The sequence below is a fragment of the Jaculus jaculus genome, chromosome 10 (assembly GCF_020740685.1).
Source record: "Jaculus jaculus isolate mJacJac1 chromosome 10, mJacJac1.mat.Y.cur, whole genome shotgun sequence".
Classification (NCBI taxonomy): Eukaryota; Metazoa; Chordata; class Mammalia; order Rodentia; family Dipodidae; genus Jaculus; species Jaculus jaculus.
In genome coordinates, this window is record NC_059111.1 from 18,393,393 (window position 1) to 18,412,685 (window position 19,293).

The window sequence follows — 19,293 nt, forward strand, 5'->3', positions numbered from 1 at the left end:
AGGTATCACACCGGCCTTGCTTGACAGTTCCAGTGAATGTGAAACGTTTATTTATTTATTTTTGGTTTTTCGAGTAGGGTTTCGCTCTAGCCCAGGCTGACCTGGGATTCACCATGTAGTCTCAGCGCGGCCTCAAATTCACAGCGGTCCTCCTACCTCTGCCTCCCGAGTGCTGGGGTTAAAGGCGTGCGCCACCACGCCCGACCGTAAAACGTTTTTTATGCAGAGTGGAAAGTCTGGAAACAGTTGTAAGCTGGGCATGGTGATACATGTCTGCACTCCAGGAATTAGGGAGACTGAGGCTGGAGGATTACCATGAGTTCAAGACCAGCCTGAAGTACAGATTAAGCTACGATCTACTACAGAGCTAGAATAAAACAGATGTTGGATAAATGAATGTGCAGGAGGAGAGAAAGGTGTCTTCATGTCAGAGCATCATCCAAGCTCTAAGTGATCATGAAACATGTGGGTGAAATGGCCAGACTTCCTCTGCATCCCCTTTTGTCCTCTGCATTGACTGTGACTGTGACAGTCCTTCCCCTTTGCCCATCTGGGTATAATAAAATCACTGAAAGACATAACTTCCTGGCTGTGATGTCATTTCAGTGCAATTGCCCTTGGGTCTGAGTTTCCAAAGGATGACAGTCAAACTGTAAATGTCCAACTTCATACCAACCAGTGAATTTTTTCTGCCCACTAATGTGTGTATTTAATATTAACCCTACTTTATCATGGCACCTGAGAATGTAATGTTCTGTACTGATAATTTCTGGCTGTAGACTTTGAAGATAAGGAGTTTTTTTAGAAATTATTTTTTAGGGTCTGGAGAGATGGCTTAGTGGTTAATCGCTTGCCTATGAAGTCTAAGGACCCTGGTTCAAGGCTTGATTTCCCCAGTACCCACATAAGCCTGATGCACAAGGGGGCACATGCATCGTTTGCAGTGGCTGGAGGCCCTGGCGCACCCATTCTCTCTCTATCTATCTGCCTGCTTTTCTCTGTCACTCTCAAATAAGCAAAAATAAATTTAAAAAAAGAAATTATTTTTTAATCATCTCTATCACATCTGCCAGGGCCCAGATAACATCACAGAGGAAATGGTGGATAAAACAAGAGTACTGCTCTCACTGCTAGGCTGACAACCTCCTCCAGGGAGATGGTGGGAGACACTGAGGAGACTCAAAACACATTCAAATCAGAGGCTACTGAGAGCTCAACCCTAAAGGAGAGTTGTAACATGCTCTCCAAGCCTCAGAGAACACTGAGGAAGAGGGGGCTCAAAAATTGTAAGAGCCACAGGATGGGAAGGAATATCATGAGGCATTGTTCCCCCACCCCAGATATTAACTTGTGCATTTATGACCCGACAGTGACTACCAGTAACCCCACTGAGGAAGGCCCTGGCTGGAACATGGGTGAGGAAAGGGAACATAAGAGTCTAAACTGACGGGAATATAACCAATATGTAATGTGTTCATACACTAAAGTTCTTAATTAATAAAAAAAAAAAATGTTTTGGTGCTGGAGAGATGGCTTAGTAGTTAAGGCACTTGTCTGTGAAGCCTAAGGACCCATGTTCAATTCTCCAGGTCCCACCTAAGCCAAATGCACAAGGTGGCGCATGTATCTGGAGTTCTTTTGCAGTGGCTGGAGGCCCTGGCACACCCATACTCACTCTCTCTTTTTGTCTCTAATAAGTAACTAAAAATAAAATCTTTAAAAAAAATATTTATTTGAGAGACAGAGAGAGTAAGAGAGGGAGGAGAGAATGGGTACACCAGAGCTTCTTCCTCTGCAAACCAACTCTAGATGCATGCGCCTGGCTTTACACAGGCACTGGGGAATTGAACCTGGGCCACCAGGCTTTGCAAGCAAGTGTCTTTAACCGGTGAACCATCTCCCCAGACCTGAGGTATTTATTTTTTTCCTTACCATGTCTATGAGGAAGTTAAGGCGACACCCAGGAACCGCTAGAGAATCTGGGGTTGTCCTGAGCAGGATCACAGACCTCCGTCTACTCACAGAGCGCTCTCAGGCGTCTTTCTGTAAACACTTGCAGGTGTACGCCGTTAACACTGGCCCATCGGCGTCAGCGGCTGGGCTGTGCGGGTCAAGGAAACAGATTTGAAGGCTCAGAGGGCAATGGGAGAGACAGACTCATCAATAAGTCACCACAGTGTAGATCACATATCACAGAGGAGCGTGTGTGTGTGTGTGTGTGTGCGTGCGCGCGTGTGTGTGTGCGCACGCGCGTGTGCCAAACCCAGAGCCTTCTGCCTGCTATGCCCACTGAATCACACGTCTATCCCCTTCACAGGCTGGTTCAAATCCCCAGTGGAGGTGGAGACAGGCAAGTGTGGATTACCCAGAGAGGAGGTAGGGGTAGGAAGAGGAAGTGAGTCCTAGAGGCCTTGTATCCTCGTACGTAGGCTTAGGGAATTCTTGAGATAATGTTTTCCAGGGAAGCAAGGGGTCACCTGCAAGTTCATCTTCAGCAGAAAAGAGGCGACACAGAGAGGAAGCTGTGCTTTACTGTTCACAGCCCTGCACCTTGTTGGCTAAAACCAAACAACCCAGTCAATAGTCAAGTTTCCTTTTGATGGACGTTCCCTGAAGCCCTGTTCTTGAGACCTGGGGTTCTTCTACAGGAGTGCCGTGGGGAAAGGGAAGACCAAGCCTCTGATGATTGAAGTGATTCGGTTGTAAAACAACGTCCTTTTTATTCTAGCTGTTTCTAGGATTTATGTCAGTGTTTGCTAAATGCATTAACTCACTGAGACACCTGATGTCCCTCATTCCAGCTGCCCAGGTGTCTTGCTGCCCGCCCGCCCCATTCCTTCGTGAGCTCATTTTGTCAGCACTTTGTCCCTGGGGCCATCGAGTCACCTGGCACAAGGTTATGAGTTGTAAGGGGCTTTGGTTGCCAAAGAGCTGTGCTGAGTTTAGACAGAGTGCACTTAACATTCTGAGGGGAAAGGCCCCGGGGCTGGCCGAGGCTTTTAGAAAGCTCAGATGGGACGAGTTGTGGTGCCGCTGTCTAACCAGCAGATTTTCCTTTCCCTGGGGTGGGGCTGGCTCCCAACCACAGACGGCTCCGGATGGAGTTGCTTCTGCCTCAAAGGAAGTGACAATGAACGGAAGATGTTGTCCAAATCTCCAGGGTAGCTGAGCAGGGTCTGGGCAGGCAGACTGTAATTCTACCCGGTGTCTAGACTGATACGGAATGAAAGAGGAGCTAACTTCCTTTGAAGGAGAAACTTAGATGGGCCAGGGAGGAATTTGGTGCAATTCTGTAAGGTGTCACCTGCCAGGAACAGTGAGGCAGGCCAGTTACTGGAAAGGGGGGTCATCTGACTGGGACCTCCATCCAGGTGTCTCTTGCCACCAAGCTGAGGAATACGACCTTGCTACGGCCAGTGTTTTAGCAATTCTGCTTTTAATCTTCTTGATCTCTTAGGATTTCCGTGGTAATTTTTTTTATAGGAGGTTGCTCAAAATTGTTATTTCATGCTTATAAAAAGTTATACAAATAACACATGATTGTGGTAGAGACAGATATATCCTAGGCTGGCTCCAAAGATATCACCACAGTCATTTAAAGAAATATAGTTCTTGAGACGGGGAGAGGGTTCCATGGATACACCACTTGCTACTTGACACTAAGTATCAGGGTTCACATCCCTAGATCCCAGCTAGAAAAGCTGTGACAGGGCTGGAGAGATGGCTCAGCGGTTAAGGCGCTTGCCTATAAAGCCTAACAGCCTGGGTTTGATGCCCCAGGACCCACGTAAAGCCAGATGCACAAAGTGGTGCATGCATCTGGAGTTTGTTTGCAGTGTCTGGAGGCCCTGGTGCACCCATTCTCTCTGTCTGCCTCTGTTTTCTCTGTCTTTCTCTCTGCTTACAAATAAATAAATAAATAAATAAATAAATAAATAAATAAATAAAATATTGTTTAAAAAACGAAAAGAGAAGAAGAGCTAGGGCAGGGTTCCGTGTTCCCAGTGTACCCACTGGGAGAAAGGAAGTGAAGATAGGAAGCTGGACGCTCACAACAGAGCAGCAAACAAGGAGAGACCTCTCCGCAAAACGAGGTTTAAGAGGAGGACTGACCTGAAAATGCCCTCGGACAGTAGTCACACACATGAACATGCATGCAGATATTTACAGACTAAATAAACAAATATAGTGGGTTTTTTTTTTTTTTAACAACAACAACAAAAACATAGCTCCTGGGCTATGGAGATGGCTCAGTGCTTACCTCACTGGACTGGGGAAATGTCATAATGCTTGCCACGCCCACGCCATCATAAAGACCGGAGTTCAGGTCCCTGGCACTCAGGTAAAAATGTCTGCTGCTGTGGGACATGCTTGTCATCTCAGCACTGGTGAGGCAGAGGCAGGAGGGTTTCTAGAGTTTGTTGATCTGCTCGTCGAGCCCAGTTGGTGAGCTCTGGCTTCAGTGAGAGGAGCTGCCTCATAAAATGAGGTGGAGTGAGATTGAAATAAGACACCAGAGGTTGACATCTGCACTCCATGCCCACATGCACACACGTGCACATTTACATAAACATGCACACAAGCACACATTCTATGTATGTCTGTATGTACATATTTATATATGTGATTCTCCTGAGTGAACAGTTAATTTAGTCATGTTAACATCCCTTGGGGCTTTGACCTGTGCATTGGATTGATGGCAAAACTCCTTTCCCTAGGAGAACAATATGAACTTTTTCACTTGGATGAAAAATAAAGTGCTTGAGAACTAATCCAAACACAAAATAAATAATTAAAAAAAAAAATAAAACATTACCGGGCATGGTAGTGTATACCTTTAATCCCAGCACTTGGGAGACAGAGGTAAGAGGATCCTTATGAGTTCGAGGCCACCCTGAGACTACACAGTGAATTCCAGGTCAGCCTGGGCTAGAGTGAGACCCTACCTCGAAAACAAAGCAAAACAAAACAAGCAAACAAACCAACACTAAGACATTGACTACTTCAACTCTACTTTCTTCAGACAAATCATTTCAATGAACGGAGCGCCGTGGGAGTTCTCGTGAGGCAGGGGACTTCCTGAGGGGCTGAGCTGGTCCTGTGTGACTTGACAAGGGAGACAGCAAACACACTTGACAACCATGCCGAGTAACTTGAAAGGAATTTTGGTGCACGGACCCATGGCTCTAGAGCTGGAGAACGCATCCTGGTTCCCAGCTGTGGAAGAGAAAGGAAGAGAAAGTTTGCTCTGAGTGCCAGCCTTCCAGTCACTCCTGGCTTCTGGAACTTTCCGATTCATCTGTGATGCCTTCAGCTTAGCTAACGTTGACTGAGCAGTACTTTGCTGTCTATGGGTTTAATCCTCATAGAAATCTCTGAGGATTGGGGGTGGGAGGGGGCGGTGATAGAAGGCTTGCTATTCAGACGTGGTGATGTGGGCTGTGAGATGCTATGCAAATGTTCTTAGCCAAGGTCACACAGCCAGTTTCTCAGGGATGTTTTCTAGAGTTCTTTTTTTAGATTTCTTCAGTGATGATGTTAAATACATCTTTTGTTGCTATGGCATCTCATCATTTGATTGAATGCAGAGCAACTTCAAGAATTCAAAAAAAAAAAAAAAAAAAAGCAAGGTCATGTTCCTAGGTACCATCTTCCCCGGTCCTTTCCGTCCCTGGCATGGTCCTTTTCATTCCCTGAGGAGGTGGAAGTAATCTAATTATCAAAAAGTAACTGTTTGATCACAGATGGTGGCCTGTTGAGCAATAGAGGTAGGTACAGGCGATTGTCTTCTCAGAATAACCAAGGTCACTAGAAACTGAGCCAGAATTTCCATGGTACGCTGTGTGACTCATAGCAACCCCAGGCAGTAGTGGAGATGGAACGTTGGATAGGGCCAGTGTTGCTTTATAAGGATTCAGCTCACCATGTTGGACTACGTCTTTATTTCTCTTCCAATAAAAGTCCAGTGGAAACATCTTTTGGGTGGATGGCGGGCAGGGGAAGGGATTGGCAAGGAGGTTAACTCCCAGGGACATTACTGAGCTGGAAAGCTCCGGCCTTTGTCCATTCTATCCTGAATGAATGAACCTGTTCTCGGTCTACATGACTTGTCCCTGTCCCTGCTTTCTGGCTTGACGATGACAAGAATCCCGCGCCCGGGGAAGGGAAACCAGGCCGAGGCCAGCTCCCAGCGCAACACACAGACATGATTGCTGACAAGGTGAAGGTGGCTCAGCCTATGACATCAGGAAACAACCAATTTAAAACATAACACGTGTGAAGTGATCTGAAACCTGCAGGTTTTAACTTCAGAGAGGCTGCTAAAATGAGGAGATTATGTGCTGATAATAATATAAGACAAGTACAAACAGATGTCATCTACAAAAGAGACATAAAACAGGGATCTCCCTGGCCCTGCTCGGTTTGAGCCTTGCTGCAGAGCTCCCTGCCAGCTTTACTGGGCCTTTGAGGCTGACTATCTGACCATCGCCTCTAGACCTGTCCCATTGATGATCAGGAAGCAGTTAAGCTCTCTTGCCTGAAGGTTCATTGCAGAATGTTATCTACACAGTCATAAAGAGGGCAGTGATTCTAGCATGAATTCTAGACCCAAAGTGTCTGGCTTCCTAACCCGGTGTTCCCACTTACCACATTGTGACCTTGAGCACTTCACTGAAGTTTTCGTTCTAATAGTTTCACCAGCTGTAGAATGGGTATAGTCATGATTGCTAGGTTTGAGTGAGCTAATCTTTACACACCACATGGTGGAATATCTGGCAATTAGAAAGTATTCAAGAAAAGTTATTTGTTGGGTCAAGGAAATACAGCTGTCAGTAAAGTGTCTTGCAAACATGAGGGCCTGCGTTCCCAGAACACACTTAGAAATGCTGGGCACAGTGGCATATACCTGTAATCCCAGACCTAAGGAGAGACAGAAAGGTGGACCCTTGGCACTCTCTGGCCAGACATTCTAGCCTAATTAGTGAATTCCAGACCAGTCAAGAGACCCTGTTACACACACACACACACACACACACACACACAAATAAAGTAGATAGCATTTCTGAGAAATGACACCTGAGTTGGCTCTCTGGCTTCTACATATGTATGCACAAACTTGCCCTTGTACCCACACACACATGCACCCACACACACATGCACCCACACACACATGCATAAAAAGTTATTAGCAAAAAATCATCATGGTCAAAAAATATTCACCTTGGGGCCAGAGAGATTGCTCAGTGGTTAGGACTCTTGCCTGCAAGGCCTAACAACCCAGGTTTTATTCCCCAGTACCCATGTAAAGCCAGATGCACAGTGGTACACACATCTGGAGTTTTGTTTGCAGTGGCTGGAGGCTCTGGAGCCCCTATTCTCTTTCTCCCTTTCCTTGTGAATAAATAAATAAAAATATTTTTATAAATATTCATTTATATTCTTCCAGGTGTGGTGGTACACGCCTTTAATCCCAGTACTCGGGAGGCCGAGGTAGGAGGATTGCCATGAGTTCAAAGCCACCCTGAGACTCCATAGTGAATTCCAGGTCAGCCTGGGCTAGAGTGGAATTCGTCTACAGCAGCTGGCGGCCCTGACAAGCCCATTCTCTCCCCACCAATCAAATAATTTTTTTTAATAGAAGAATGGAGTTAATTTCATAGTAAGAGGGGAAGTAAACAAAAGAAAGCAGACTCCTGTGAGGAGAGGACTTCCAAAGTTGAGACCCACAGTTTCCATGAGAACTGAAATTTCATTGAATTGGAAAGCCTACCTGTCCTAAGTGTAGGATTGATCGGTGAGAGGAGCTGATTGGTTCACCGTGCATCAGCACTGGGCAGGTGCCAGGAAGCTTGCCGAGCCAGCCTGCCTAGGCAACCTAAATGCGTAGGTGTATGCATGGTGGTGGGTGGGTGGCGGAATAGGCCTAGGCCAGGAAACGAGGAAGTAAAGTCACCAACCGCATTGGCCATTACCAAAGGCTCCCTTCTTCCCATCTGCCTAGCCAAGGAGATTAACTCCTATAGGGTTTCAATAAGAAACAAACAAAATCATCCAAAAGACAGCTGGTGGCGTTGGGGCCTGTGCCCGTAGTCAGGGTGGCCGGCAGGTAGGCTTCGGAAGCACTGGAATGTGACCTGCCCCAGTCTACCAGCTCCTCACAGCCTGTCAGAGCTCAGCTCACACTGCCTGTCCTGTCCACCAAATCCCCCTCACCGGTTTCCATCTTGTTCTCCTTCGGATCCGTGTGTTGCTCCATATGGTTTGAATCTGGCTCCAGCAGGTTCTGGCCACTTCGAAATTGGCTCCAGCAGCCTCCCTCCACTGTCCTCTTCCAAACAGGGGACGTCCCCTATCCTCTGGGTCTCCTGCTTCCCCTCTGCTCCTGCATCTTCTGGGAGATTTCCGTATAAATCCGTAAGAACTTTGAACTGTGTGCTGTCTATTTCAAAGACTTCCTATACACAGTGCCTTATAACGTTTAAGATGCCAAGTTCCTTTTCATTCATTCGTCTGACAAAACACACATGCCACATCTAAATGTGGTGGGCTTGGAGTATTTAAGAAGATGGATCAGACTTTATCTGCAAGATGACTTACAGGTTCTGATCTTATTTTTCACACTTACTTATTTTATGTCACGCTCTGCTCTATTTGCCATTCATAAATTTTGTGGGGGGGAAAAGCCACAGCAGTTGCCTGTTTTCTTTGGAAAATCTAGTGTAACAGTTACCTGGATAAACTTGGTAAGACACATGTTCCTGGACCTTATGCCAGGCTTACGGAGAAGGAATCCTGGGGAGGGATCTGGGAATCCACGTTTCCAGTAAGATCTCTTTGTGGTTCTTTTGCACGGTGAAGGTTGGGAGCTTCTGCTTTGGAGAGTGAATAGAATTTAGACGAGAAAACCTGAGGAGGGCAATGAGAGCGAAAGAGAGAAATAGGAAAGAGAGGATCTGGTTTAAATACAGGGTCCTTGCAGGCTACAGCTTCTGTGTGCCTCAGTTTACTCATCTGTGAGACAACTGTAATGCTATACCGCACTGGGGCTGGGAGGATTAAATCAGGGATCTGTGTACGGGTGAGGCCTGGCTAAGGGCTCTGCATGTGTTAGCTGTGGGCACGGTCCTGGAGGAGGGTGTGGACAAAGTGAACCAGATGGAAACGGATGGCCTCTGTGAGGGGGATGGGGACTGTGCTCTGCTCTCAGAATCAGCTTTGGAAGTTATGGTGTACAAAAAAATTAAAAAGAAATTAACCTGGAGGTTTGTCAAAAATTTAGAGGACCTGGGATTCTGAGTTAATGGGAGTTGAAGTGAAGCCTAAGAATCTGAATTTGTTTCTCTCTCTCTCTCTCTCTCTCTCTCTCTCTCTCATTCTGAGTTAATGGGAGTTGAAGTGAAGCCTAAGAATCTGAATTTGTTTCCCTCTCTCTCTCTCTCTCTCTCTCTCTCTCTCTCTCTCTCTCTCTGTCTCTCTCTCTCTCTCTCTCTCTCTCTCGTAAAACTAGGGAACCCATGGCTTCATGCATGGTCCTGAAAAAAAAAATTTTTTTTTTTTTTTAAGGTAGGGTCTCATTCTAGGCAAGGTTGACCTAGAACTCACTGTGTAGTCCTAGGCTGGCCTCGAACTCACAGAGATCCTCCTACCTCTGCCTCCTGAGTATTTAGTTAGAGGAAGACTGGCATTAGAAGTTGAAAGGTGCCCGGGGATTTGGCGAGTGTTACAGAGAGCCCGAACACTAACTGCGTTTTTCCCATCTGCTTCATCAGGAATGCCCAGAGAGCAGTAGAAGTATCCGGGAAGTACAGTGTGCATCCTACAACAATAAGCCGTTTATGGGCCGGTTTTATGAATGGGAACCATTCGCAGAAGGTAAGACAGCGAGGTCTGCTTCCCTCCCCTCACAGGATGCAGCGCTCCAATAGGAGTTATTTTTGACTGTCCTCCACCTTGGTTTTCTGTGTTTCTGGTTGATGTGTGGCCCTGATGATGGGACGATCCTGGTTGGAGAAAGTGTGACCTCCTAGAGCAAAGGGGAGCACAGGGGTCCTTACCAACAGTTGCATGGCCCAATTGACACGTGGGACCATCCTCAACAATGAGCTATTGGTGGAAACGGGCTCTGTCCGAGCGTGGCATGGCAGGAAGGACAGAGCATGATTCGTGGACTCACGTGGAGCAGGAGGTACCAGGGTAAGGCGTGAGCGAGCAGGAAGCAGAGGTAGAGTCTCTTATAACCTCTGCATCCTTACAAAGTCTGGTGTGGAAGCTTAAGAAAGCATGTAGTGTTGACAGTTGTTACATGCGGGGTCTCCCAGGCTGGTTTCAAGACAAGGTAGGCAGGCACGTATGTCTCTTGGGACAAAGGTCTCTGCCATTTCACACTGAAGATCTGCAATTAGTAGATCTTGTCAGTATTTTTCTGCATTGCTTGGTTGAAATTCAGGTGAAAAGATGGGCTTTGGACCGTGAAGAGCTAAATTCCGAGATGTGTCTTATAATACAAAGTAGGTTTAGGAGTGGTGTGGGGTGAAGCAGCGCTTGTGTGGAGAACACAGACAGCTCCATTGGCCAGAACCGGAACCCAGCTGCCTTTTACCTTCCAACCTCGGTTCTGAGGTGGTGGCTGGAGCAGCTGGAGGGATCAGAGGGGGCAAAACCCAGAGCCCTGCCATTGTGGCCAGGATCTGGGAAACATCTCGGAAGAAGGACCAATGGTGAGGTGTGCCGATGTCAATGCAGGATCACCACCGAGGGAGGCCCAACTCATAGGACCGGAGTAGGTATTTAGGTATCTTCTGTGTTCCTTGACGGGCAGGGAAGAGATTGGTACCCAGCTGCTGCCAACGCGGATGTAAAATTATTGTCAGCATTTCTGTCTGAGGAGAGCCTGTATGTCTGATCAGATTCTCACAGGTGTCCTGTGATCTCGACCTCAAAATTGTTAGATGCAAAAGACTCAAGAATAGGGAGATTACCAGATCCAATGGGGAAAAGTGTACAGATGAACCCTAGGGCCAGTTGAATGCCAAGCCGAGGCTGAGTCCATGGTGGGAGGGGAGCAGGGGAGGGAGGCTTGAGGAAAATATTTGGTTCTCTGGGAAGGTCAGTTTGGATCTTCTCCCTTCTAAAAGCACTGTTCTGGAGTCAAAGAGATATCCTACTTTGGAAAAGAAAGATGCCATTGGTGGAAAACATGTTCAAATGTATATGTATGTATACATATATAGTACTATGTCAGTGTTAATCACTTGTTTTTCATAAATGTACCATGGACTTATAACGGTGGGAATGGTGCCCTGGAGGGTCGAGAAGACCTCTATACCATCTTTGCAGCTCTTTTATAAATCTGAAATGATTTTGAAATATACATTTTTCCCCAAAAAGGTGTTGTGTTCCTAATTACTAGGTCTTATGTGAATTCTGGTGAGAGCAGAGATTTAGTATGAGTCAGGGAGAGTGCACTGGGTTAAATTGAGGAGCATACAGGGAGCCCTACGTGAAGACACAGACGAGGGGAAGATGGTCATGGGTAGAGAGAGGCAGGGACATCTCGATACAGAGAGGGGTGTCAGTAGCTTCTAGAAACCAGAAAGAAGTCTGGAACGACCACCCCTCCCAACACTTCAGAAGGAGAGTGACGCTTTAACTTTGATTTCTGAAGGCTGGTGCTGTGCAAGAATCAATTCTGGTCACCGGCCACTTGATAGGCTCCATTACAGCAGTGTTGGGAAACTCTCATATCCAGTGACTGTCCACGTCAGGAAGATGGCATTGTGTTCTTCATGTGACCAATATTCCTGTCCCTGAACCCAGGCTCGGGGTCCTTGGGCTAGCTCAGGCCATGTGACTGAACCTGTTATCAGGAATCTGCACCCCATGAAACAGAGATAGAGAATTGGGGCACATTTCTTCCACCAAAGCTAGTGCATATGTCTTGACTGTCAGCCACTGAGATTTTTACATAAGCTAACACAAATCCTGGTGTTTTATAAGGCAAAAGAAAATGCAGCGGATTCGTAATCAACTGTCTTCTATAATCTGTTATTAGAAAACTCAGCTGTCTTTTGCATCGCTCACTGACAATGGTATTTCTCATGTGCCTAGAGGCAGAGCAAGAGCCCATGGTTACTGGAGTCGCATTTGTTTTGGCTTTCGTTGAAGTAATTCTGTTTTGCTGCAAAGCTTGTTTTCTTGACTTTCTTCCTCTTCCTCTCAAATGGCTCCCAGGCGGAGCAGGGGAGGAAGACACGCGCTAAGGTTTTCTCGGGGCGTTCTTGCTTTTCGGCTGGAGTTCACGATGGGCTCCGGGCTGGGCTGTGTCGGGGTGTCTATTGCGGTTTGCGTGTGCCTACTTATGGCAACAGCTGCTCTCTTTCTCCTCCGTGCCACACAGAACAGTCAAAGTAGAGAACAGGCTCTGATAAACACATTAATTTCACCAGATGGTTCTTCTTAGGCCTTTTAATTGCATTTCCTGGATGTGTGTGACCTATTCTCAAACAATGCCTATAGGAATTTTTCCTCACAGCCCTACCCCCTAAGATTGTAAAGAGAGTGGAAGGAGACCCATATGCCCTCATTTACCAAAGAGGGTGAGCGTTTAGGCCTGCCATCTCAGCCCTCTTTAACTCTCAGACTTGGTTTGGAGGATATATTTTGGTATCAATATAGTCAGGACAGAATCATTTTGAAAGGGAACAGAAGGGAAATAGTTTAATGGGAAGACTGACTCTGGGGCAAAGTAAGCAGCAGTCCCCTGTTTCACACCATGGATGCATTCATGTCCTCCGTGGATGTCATGTCAGATCCCGGATATGCTCTGTTTTCTATTATATGTGCCTACCTAGAGTGAGCAATAACAATATAATACATAGTAGTAGACATTGTGTGGTTTCTGTCTCTAAACATCGTACTGTCTTATGCATCTTAACCTTGCTATGGAGTCTAAAACGTAACGATTCCCCATAGCCTCATGGGGTTGGGATGAAGTCTCATATTTAATCCCCAGAAGAAGGAGCCATTGGGAGGTGGAGCCTTGCTGGAGGAGGTGTGTCACTGGGGGTAGACCTTGGGGTGCATTAGTCTGACTCACTGTTTGTTCAGTCAGCTCATCCTGGTCTTTCTCTCTCTTGCTGTGGACGGGTGATGAAGTGAGACAGCTTCCTCTTCTGTGATGAAGGATCCCCTCAAAACTGTTTGCCTGGAATCAACCCTTTCCTCCCACAAGCGGCTTTTAAAAATTGTTTTATTTTAATTTATTTGACAGAGAAAGAAGAAGGGGGAGAGAGAGAGAGAGAGAGAGAGAGAGAGAATGGGGATGGCAGGGCTCCAGCCATTGCAGATGAACTCCAGATACATGCATCCCTTTGTGCATCTGGCTAACGTGGGATCTGGGGAATTGAACCTGGGTCCTTTGGCTTTGCAGGCAAATGCCTTAACCACTAAGCCATCCCTCCAGCCCCCACAAGCGGCTTTTGGTCTCGTGTTTTGTCCCATCACAGGAAGCTAACTACTCCACTTGCCGCATGATTCTTTCTTCTTTGTGAGAACAGTTGTTTCTCTTTGGCATAGCCCAATAGCCAAGCTCACCAATCTTGTGCTGCGAGGCCATTATTCAATCAAGAAATGATGGAAGCCGGGCGTGGTGGCGCACACCTATAATCCCAGCACTAGGGAGGCAGAGGTAAGAGGATCACTGTGAGTTCAAGGACACCCTGAGACTACATAGTGAATTCCAGGTCAGCCTGGAACACGAGAATGCCTTTATGGAATCCACCCGCAGCAGGACCATGACTACCTCAGGATGGGTGTTGTATTAGTTACTCTGCTCATTGTTGTGACGAAACAGCTGACAAGAAGCAACCTAAGGAAGGAAGGGTTTTATCATGGCTCACAGTTCTAGCCCATCATGGTGGGGAGGCAGGAAGGAGCTTGAGAACGCTGTTCACATATCACTGTCAGAAAGCAGAGATGTCTCCAGACATCTTTCTGCAAATAGATAGGTGAATGCGCAGCAGTATGGTGGGCACTGGCAAGAGAAAGGCCTCACAACAAAACCCACCTTGCTGGTACCTTGATCGGAGACTTCCAGCCTCCAGAACTATGATAAATAAATCGCTGTTATTTAAGCTACCCAGGCTCATGTTTTTATGACAGCCCAAGCTAACTAAGACAATGAGGATCAAATAAAATGACGTTAACAATAGCATTTTTATAAATCACTTACATTTATTAAACACCTGCTATGCACTTGGCCTGGTTCTAACTACTAACTCATTGAACCCTCATGATAACCCTACAAGCCTGAGACTGTTGTCATCCTCATTTGGTAGAGGAAAAAGAGGCACAGAATAGTGAAATAACTTGCCCAAGATTAGCCAGGTAGCAAATAAGAGATCCACTCGAGCTCCCAATTCTAGCTATAGAACCTTGACTGAGTGTAAATGGAAAGGTTTCAAAGAGAGGTTGCCTGGCTGGAGAGATGGCTCAGCAGTTAAGGCCTGCAAAGCCTATCGGCCTACTTTCCGTTTCCCCAGTACCCACGTAAAGCCAGATGCGCAAAGTGGTGCGTGCCTCTGGAGTTTGTTTGCAGTGGCTCGAGGCCCTGGCGCGCCCATTCTCTGTCTCTCTTCTCTCTGCGTACAAATAAATAAATAAAAACATTAAAAATATTGATACAAAGAGAGGTTGTCAACCCTGCTGAATGCTACAAGAGGTCAAGGAAAATGAAAACTGAGAAATAAAACTTACATGGGCCGTTGCTCATTCAAGAATATTCTAGAACGTTGCCATTGTAATTTCATTACACTACTGGAAAAAAAAAAAAAAAAAGGTCAGGCAGGGTGGAAAGTCAGGGAAAGTAGCCATTTCGTAAAAGAATTCACCTTGAAGAGGGTATATTGGAAGCCTTCACTGATTTAAGGAGAAAGAGAAAGATTTGTCTATAATGGCAGAGAAACGGGCTCTAGGGAAATGGCTCAGTGGGTGAAGCTCTCGCTCTGCAAATGCAGGGCCCGGAGTTTGGATCCCTGTGCGGGGACTGGAGGAGTTTGGATCCCTATGTGGGGACTGGAGTTTGGATCCCTAGCTCCCACATAGATTCTAGGTGCACATGGTGGCCACCTGTAATTTCAGCACTTGCCGGCTGGAGACAAGAGGAAGCTGGCTCACTACTTTAGCTGAATCCAATAAGAGAGGCCTTGCCTCAGTGAAAATAGAGAGGAGAGCGATCAAGAAAGACACCCAGTGTTGACCTTGACCTCCACATCCCTACACACAGGCACTTGTGCACACACACAGGTAGAGAAATGGAGATGTCTATAGATGGAGATCATGAGGCTTGGACAGGAGTGGGAGTATGGCTTTTCTAGAAGAGCGTCTGCAATCCTATGTATCCTAGAAGGAAAGATGCAAATGGACACTGCCTTTTCTTCCTACAGAATGTGCCCTGACACTTCTTTGTGCACTATTATAAAAAGCTTCCTCACCCTTTAATAAAAATTCATGTATTCCAGGAAAATGAAAGCAAGCACATGCCCATGAAAATATTTGCTCAAAAATCCTCATAGTACTTCTTTTTTTAAAATAATAACTCAACTGGAAACAACCCAAATATCCATCAACAGCATTCTGAGTAAACAAATTGCGGTCCGTTCACACAAGGGAGTATTATCTGGCAATAAAACAATGAACGTGCTACCAATACATAGAAAAACCTGGATGCATCCCAGAAACATTATGATGAGCAAAATAAGCCAGATGCATGAGGACATGCTGCCTGATTCCATTCTTGTGATGTAGAGTAGGAAAAAGGAAAAAAAAAAAAGGAGGTTATGGTGATAGAATTCCAAAGTGATTACCTGTGCAGGTGGGGGAAGGGTTGACTGGAAAGAAGCACGATGGAACCTTCTGGATTGATGATGGTATGCTCTGTTATAATTGGGGTGGCTATTACACTGGTAGATACCGTTTTCAAAACCATGGGAGGGGGAACTGGGGAAATGGCTTAGTGGTTAAGAAAGTTGCCTGTGAAGCCCAAGAACCCAGGTTCGATTCCCCAGGACCCGTGTAAGCCACATGCACAAGGGGGCGCATGTGTCTGGAGTTCAAATGCAGTGGCTGGAGGCCCTGGCACACCCATTCTCTCTTCTCTCTATCCGTCTCTTTCTCTCTCATAAATAAATAAATAAAATATTTTTTAAAAAACCATGGGACTGCACACTTGTGAGCCACATATTTTGTTATGTTTAAATTATACTTAAGCCACAACTTTTTCTCTTTTCCCTCTCCCTTCAATTCTAGAAGGTGACATTTAGAGCTAATTTCAGTGTTTCTGTTGTAAAACAAGTTTAATGCTAGCTCCTTCTCCCTTATTATGTGTGTGTGTGTTCCCCTGTACACATGTGTGTGCATCTGTGTATGCATGTATGTATATGTGCATGTGGAGGCCAGAAGTTGATGCCAGGTATCTTCCTTAATTGCTCTATGCCTGACTGACTGAGGCAGAGTTTCTCGCTTGCACCCAGAGCTTCACCAATTTCAGCTATTTTGGCTAGCCAGGCTGCCCAAGAGATCCCTGTCTTTATCTCCTGAGCACTGGGATTATAGGTGGGCTGCCACGCTGACATGGCATTGATGTGGGTGCCAGGATCTGAACTCGGGTCCTTCTGCTCATGTTTGCATGACAAGTCCTCTCTTCACTGAGCTTTCTCCCCGGTTCCTTCCCCTCTTACTTCAATAATCTTTTTTTTTTTATTGTCTGTTTTGGTTTTTAGTTTTTCGAGGTAGGGTCTCACTCTAGGCCAGGCTGACCTGGAATTCACCATGTAGTCTCAGGGTGGCCTCGAACTCACGGAGATCCTCCTACCTCTGCCTCCCAGTGCTGGGATTAAAGGCGTGCGCCACCCACACCCGGCTTAATAATCGTTCTTATTGCCCATGAAAGAACAAGAGAATTTTAGGGAGACTGGGCTAAAATATGCAAAGTAATAGTTATAAAACTAGTAGAAGGAAGCTGATCTGGCATTAATTTCTTACATAATACCTCTGAAAACATAGCAACAAAGGCCTAGACATGGGGCTCAGGAGATATGGCGCAGTGATTAAAGGCACTTGCTTGCAAAGCCTGGCATCTTAAGTTTGATTCCCCAATACCTATGTAAAGCCAGATGCACACAGTGGCACCTGCATCAAGGATTCATCTGCAGTGGCACGTTAATTCCATGTCTCTCATTCTCTCTGCTTAAAAGCAAATAAACAAATAAGTTAAAAAACAGACATATGACATCGCATCTAGCTAAAAACTTCTATGCCAAAAAGAAACAATCAAGAAGGAAGAGACAGGCTGGAGAAGATGGCTCAGCAGGTAAGGTGCTTGCCTGCAGAGCCTGACAGCCCGGTTTTAGTTGCCCAGCCCCCCCCCCCCAAAGCCAGATGCACAGAGTACCACAAGCATCTGGAGTTATTTTGCAGTGGCTTGAGGTCCTCGTGTGCCCATTCTTTCTCTCTCTCTCTCCTTGTAAATAAATAAATAAATATTTTTTAAAAGAAGGAAGAGACAACTCATGTGCAGTGGGGCAGGGAATATTTGAAAATCTTGCTTGAGATAAAAAAAAAAAAAAAGCGCAAGCTGGGTATGTTGGCACATGCCCAAAGGTAGGAGGAGTGTTGTGGGTATGAGGCCATCCTGAGACTACATAGTGAATTCCAGGTGAGCCTGGGCTAGAGGGAGACCTGACCTTCAAAGACTAAAACAAAACAAACAAAAAAAGAGAGTATATTTCCAATTTACTTAAGGAACTCACTCACACTAACCAATATCAGGAAAACAAGCCTGGTTAAAAATTGACAAAGGGGGCTGGAGAGATGGCTTAGCTGATAAGGAGTTTGCCTGCAAAGTCAGGATCCACATAAGCCAGATGCACAAGGTGGCGCATCTGGAGTTCATTTGCAGAGGCTGGAGGCCCTGGCGTGCCAGTTCTCCTTTCTGGGTATGTAGTCACAGGAGTTGTCAAAAGAGACAGCTGTCCTCCCAAGTTATTGCAGCACTGTTCGCAATGAGGGGGAGAGTTTCCTCACGGTGGGGAAAGCAAGGCAGAGCAAACAGCAGGCAGCTGGCAGCTTGGAGGAAGCGGCCAGAAAACTCTGCCAGCCCTGGCAAGGGGAGGTGGACAATAACGTCGCAAGATCTAGCTCGGTGTCGTTGTTAAGCCCAGTTCTCGGCACCCCCAGTGACCACCAAGGAGAACCAAACACCAAAGGAGCTTTATTTTTCGGGCTTAAACTCGCGTCTCTTCTCTTCACCAACACAGTGGGTCCGTACAAGAGCCGGGAGCAACAGGGGCCAGTTTTTTTTATAGGGATTTGAACAAAGAAGTAGGGAACGGATATGTGATTGGTTGATTTCTTAGGACATTGGTGGCAAGGTTGGCGGGGGAGCTAGGTAACTAAGCAATAAGCAGTAAATAACATTTGTATGTATTTCAATTGGCTGAGACGGGGAGGTAGGAGGGACAAGTCTTTGGCTAGTCTCAGGTGTCCTGGGCAGGGGGCAGGGCAGCTGCCCCTTAGTTTCTTTGTTTAAGCTGAAACTTCCAATTTAGGCCTAACCAGGGCAGCGCCCCACTGAAGCCTGTCACGGCATCATTTAGTTTCTGGGTCCTTCATCATGTCTCCTCCAGCAAGGCTCTGCCTCCCAAAGGCCCCACAACTTTCCCAAAGTACTATCAGCTGGAGACCAAGTATTCAAAATCTATGATGGGATGGGGGACGTTTCATTCGCACCATCACGAACACCTCTGGGGAATTACTGGAATTATGACAGAGCATGTGGATGTTGCTCTTTCATTCTTGACATGTTTCAATTTATTTTTTTTCATATGTATGTGTGTGCGTGGTATGCAATCATGTGTATACGCATGTTTGTATGTGGGGAGCCCTTGGGGGGTACTCATGCACAAGTATGCATGTGCATATGGAGTACAGAGGTCAGTGTATCCCTCTCTTATTTTTTTTGTTTTTTGAGGTAGGGTCTCACTCTAGCCCAGGCTGGCCCAGAATTCACTACGTAGTCTCAAGCTGGCCTCGAACTTAACAACGATCCTCCTACCTCTGTCTCCCGAGTGCTGGGATTAAAGATGTGCGCCACCATGCTTGGTCAGTATATCCCTCTTTTACACTTTATCTATCTATTTATTTATTTATTTAGCAAGCAGAAAGAGAGAGAGTACATGAAAGTGTGCCAGGGCCTCCAGCCACTGCAAACAAGCTCCAGATGCAAGCGCCACTGTA

The 19,293-nt window shown here is 46.2% G+C and overlaps 1 protein-coding gene across 1 annotated transcript in view; it reads left to right on the forward strand.

Annotated features, from left to right (window-relative positions):
- Positions 1-19,293, forward strand: part of Thsd4 (thrombospondin type 1 domain containing 4) — a 694,201-nt gene that overhangs the window by 141,374 nt on the left and 533,534 nt on the right. Inside the window, exon 6 of the mRNA XM_045160247.1 lies at positions 9,771-9,873. Coding sequence (XP_045016182.1) covers positions 9,771-9,873 — 103 coding nt within the window. The remainder of the gene's footprint in view (positions 1-9,770; positions 9,874-19,293) is intronic.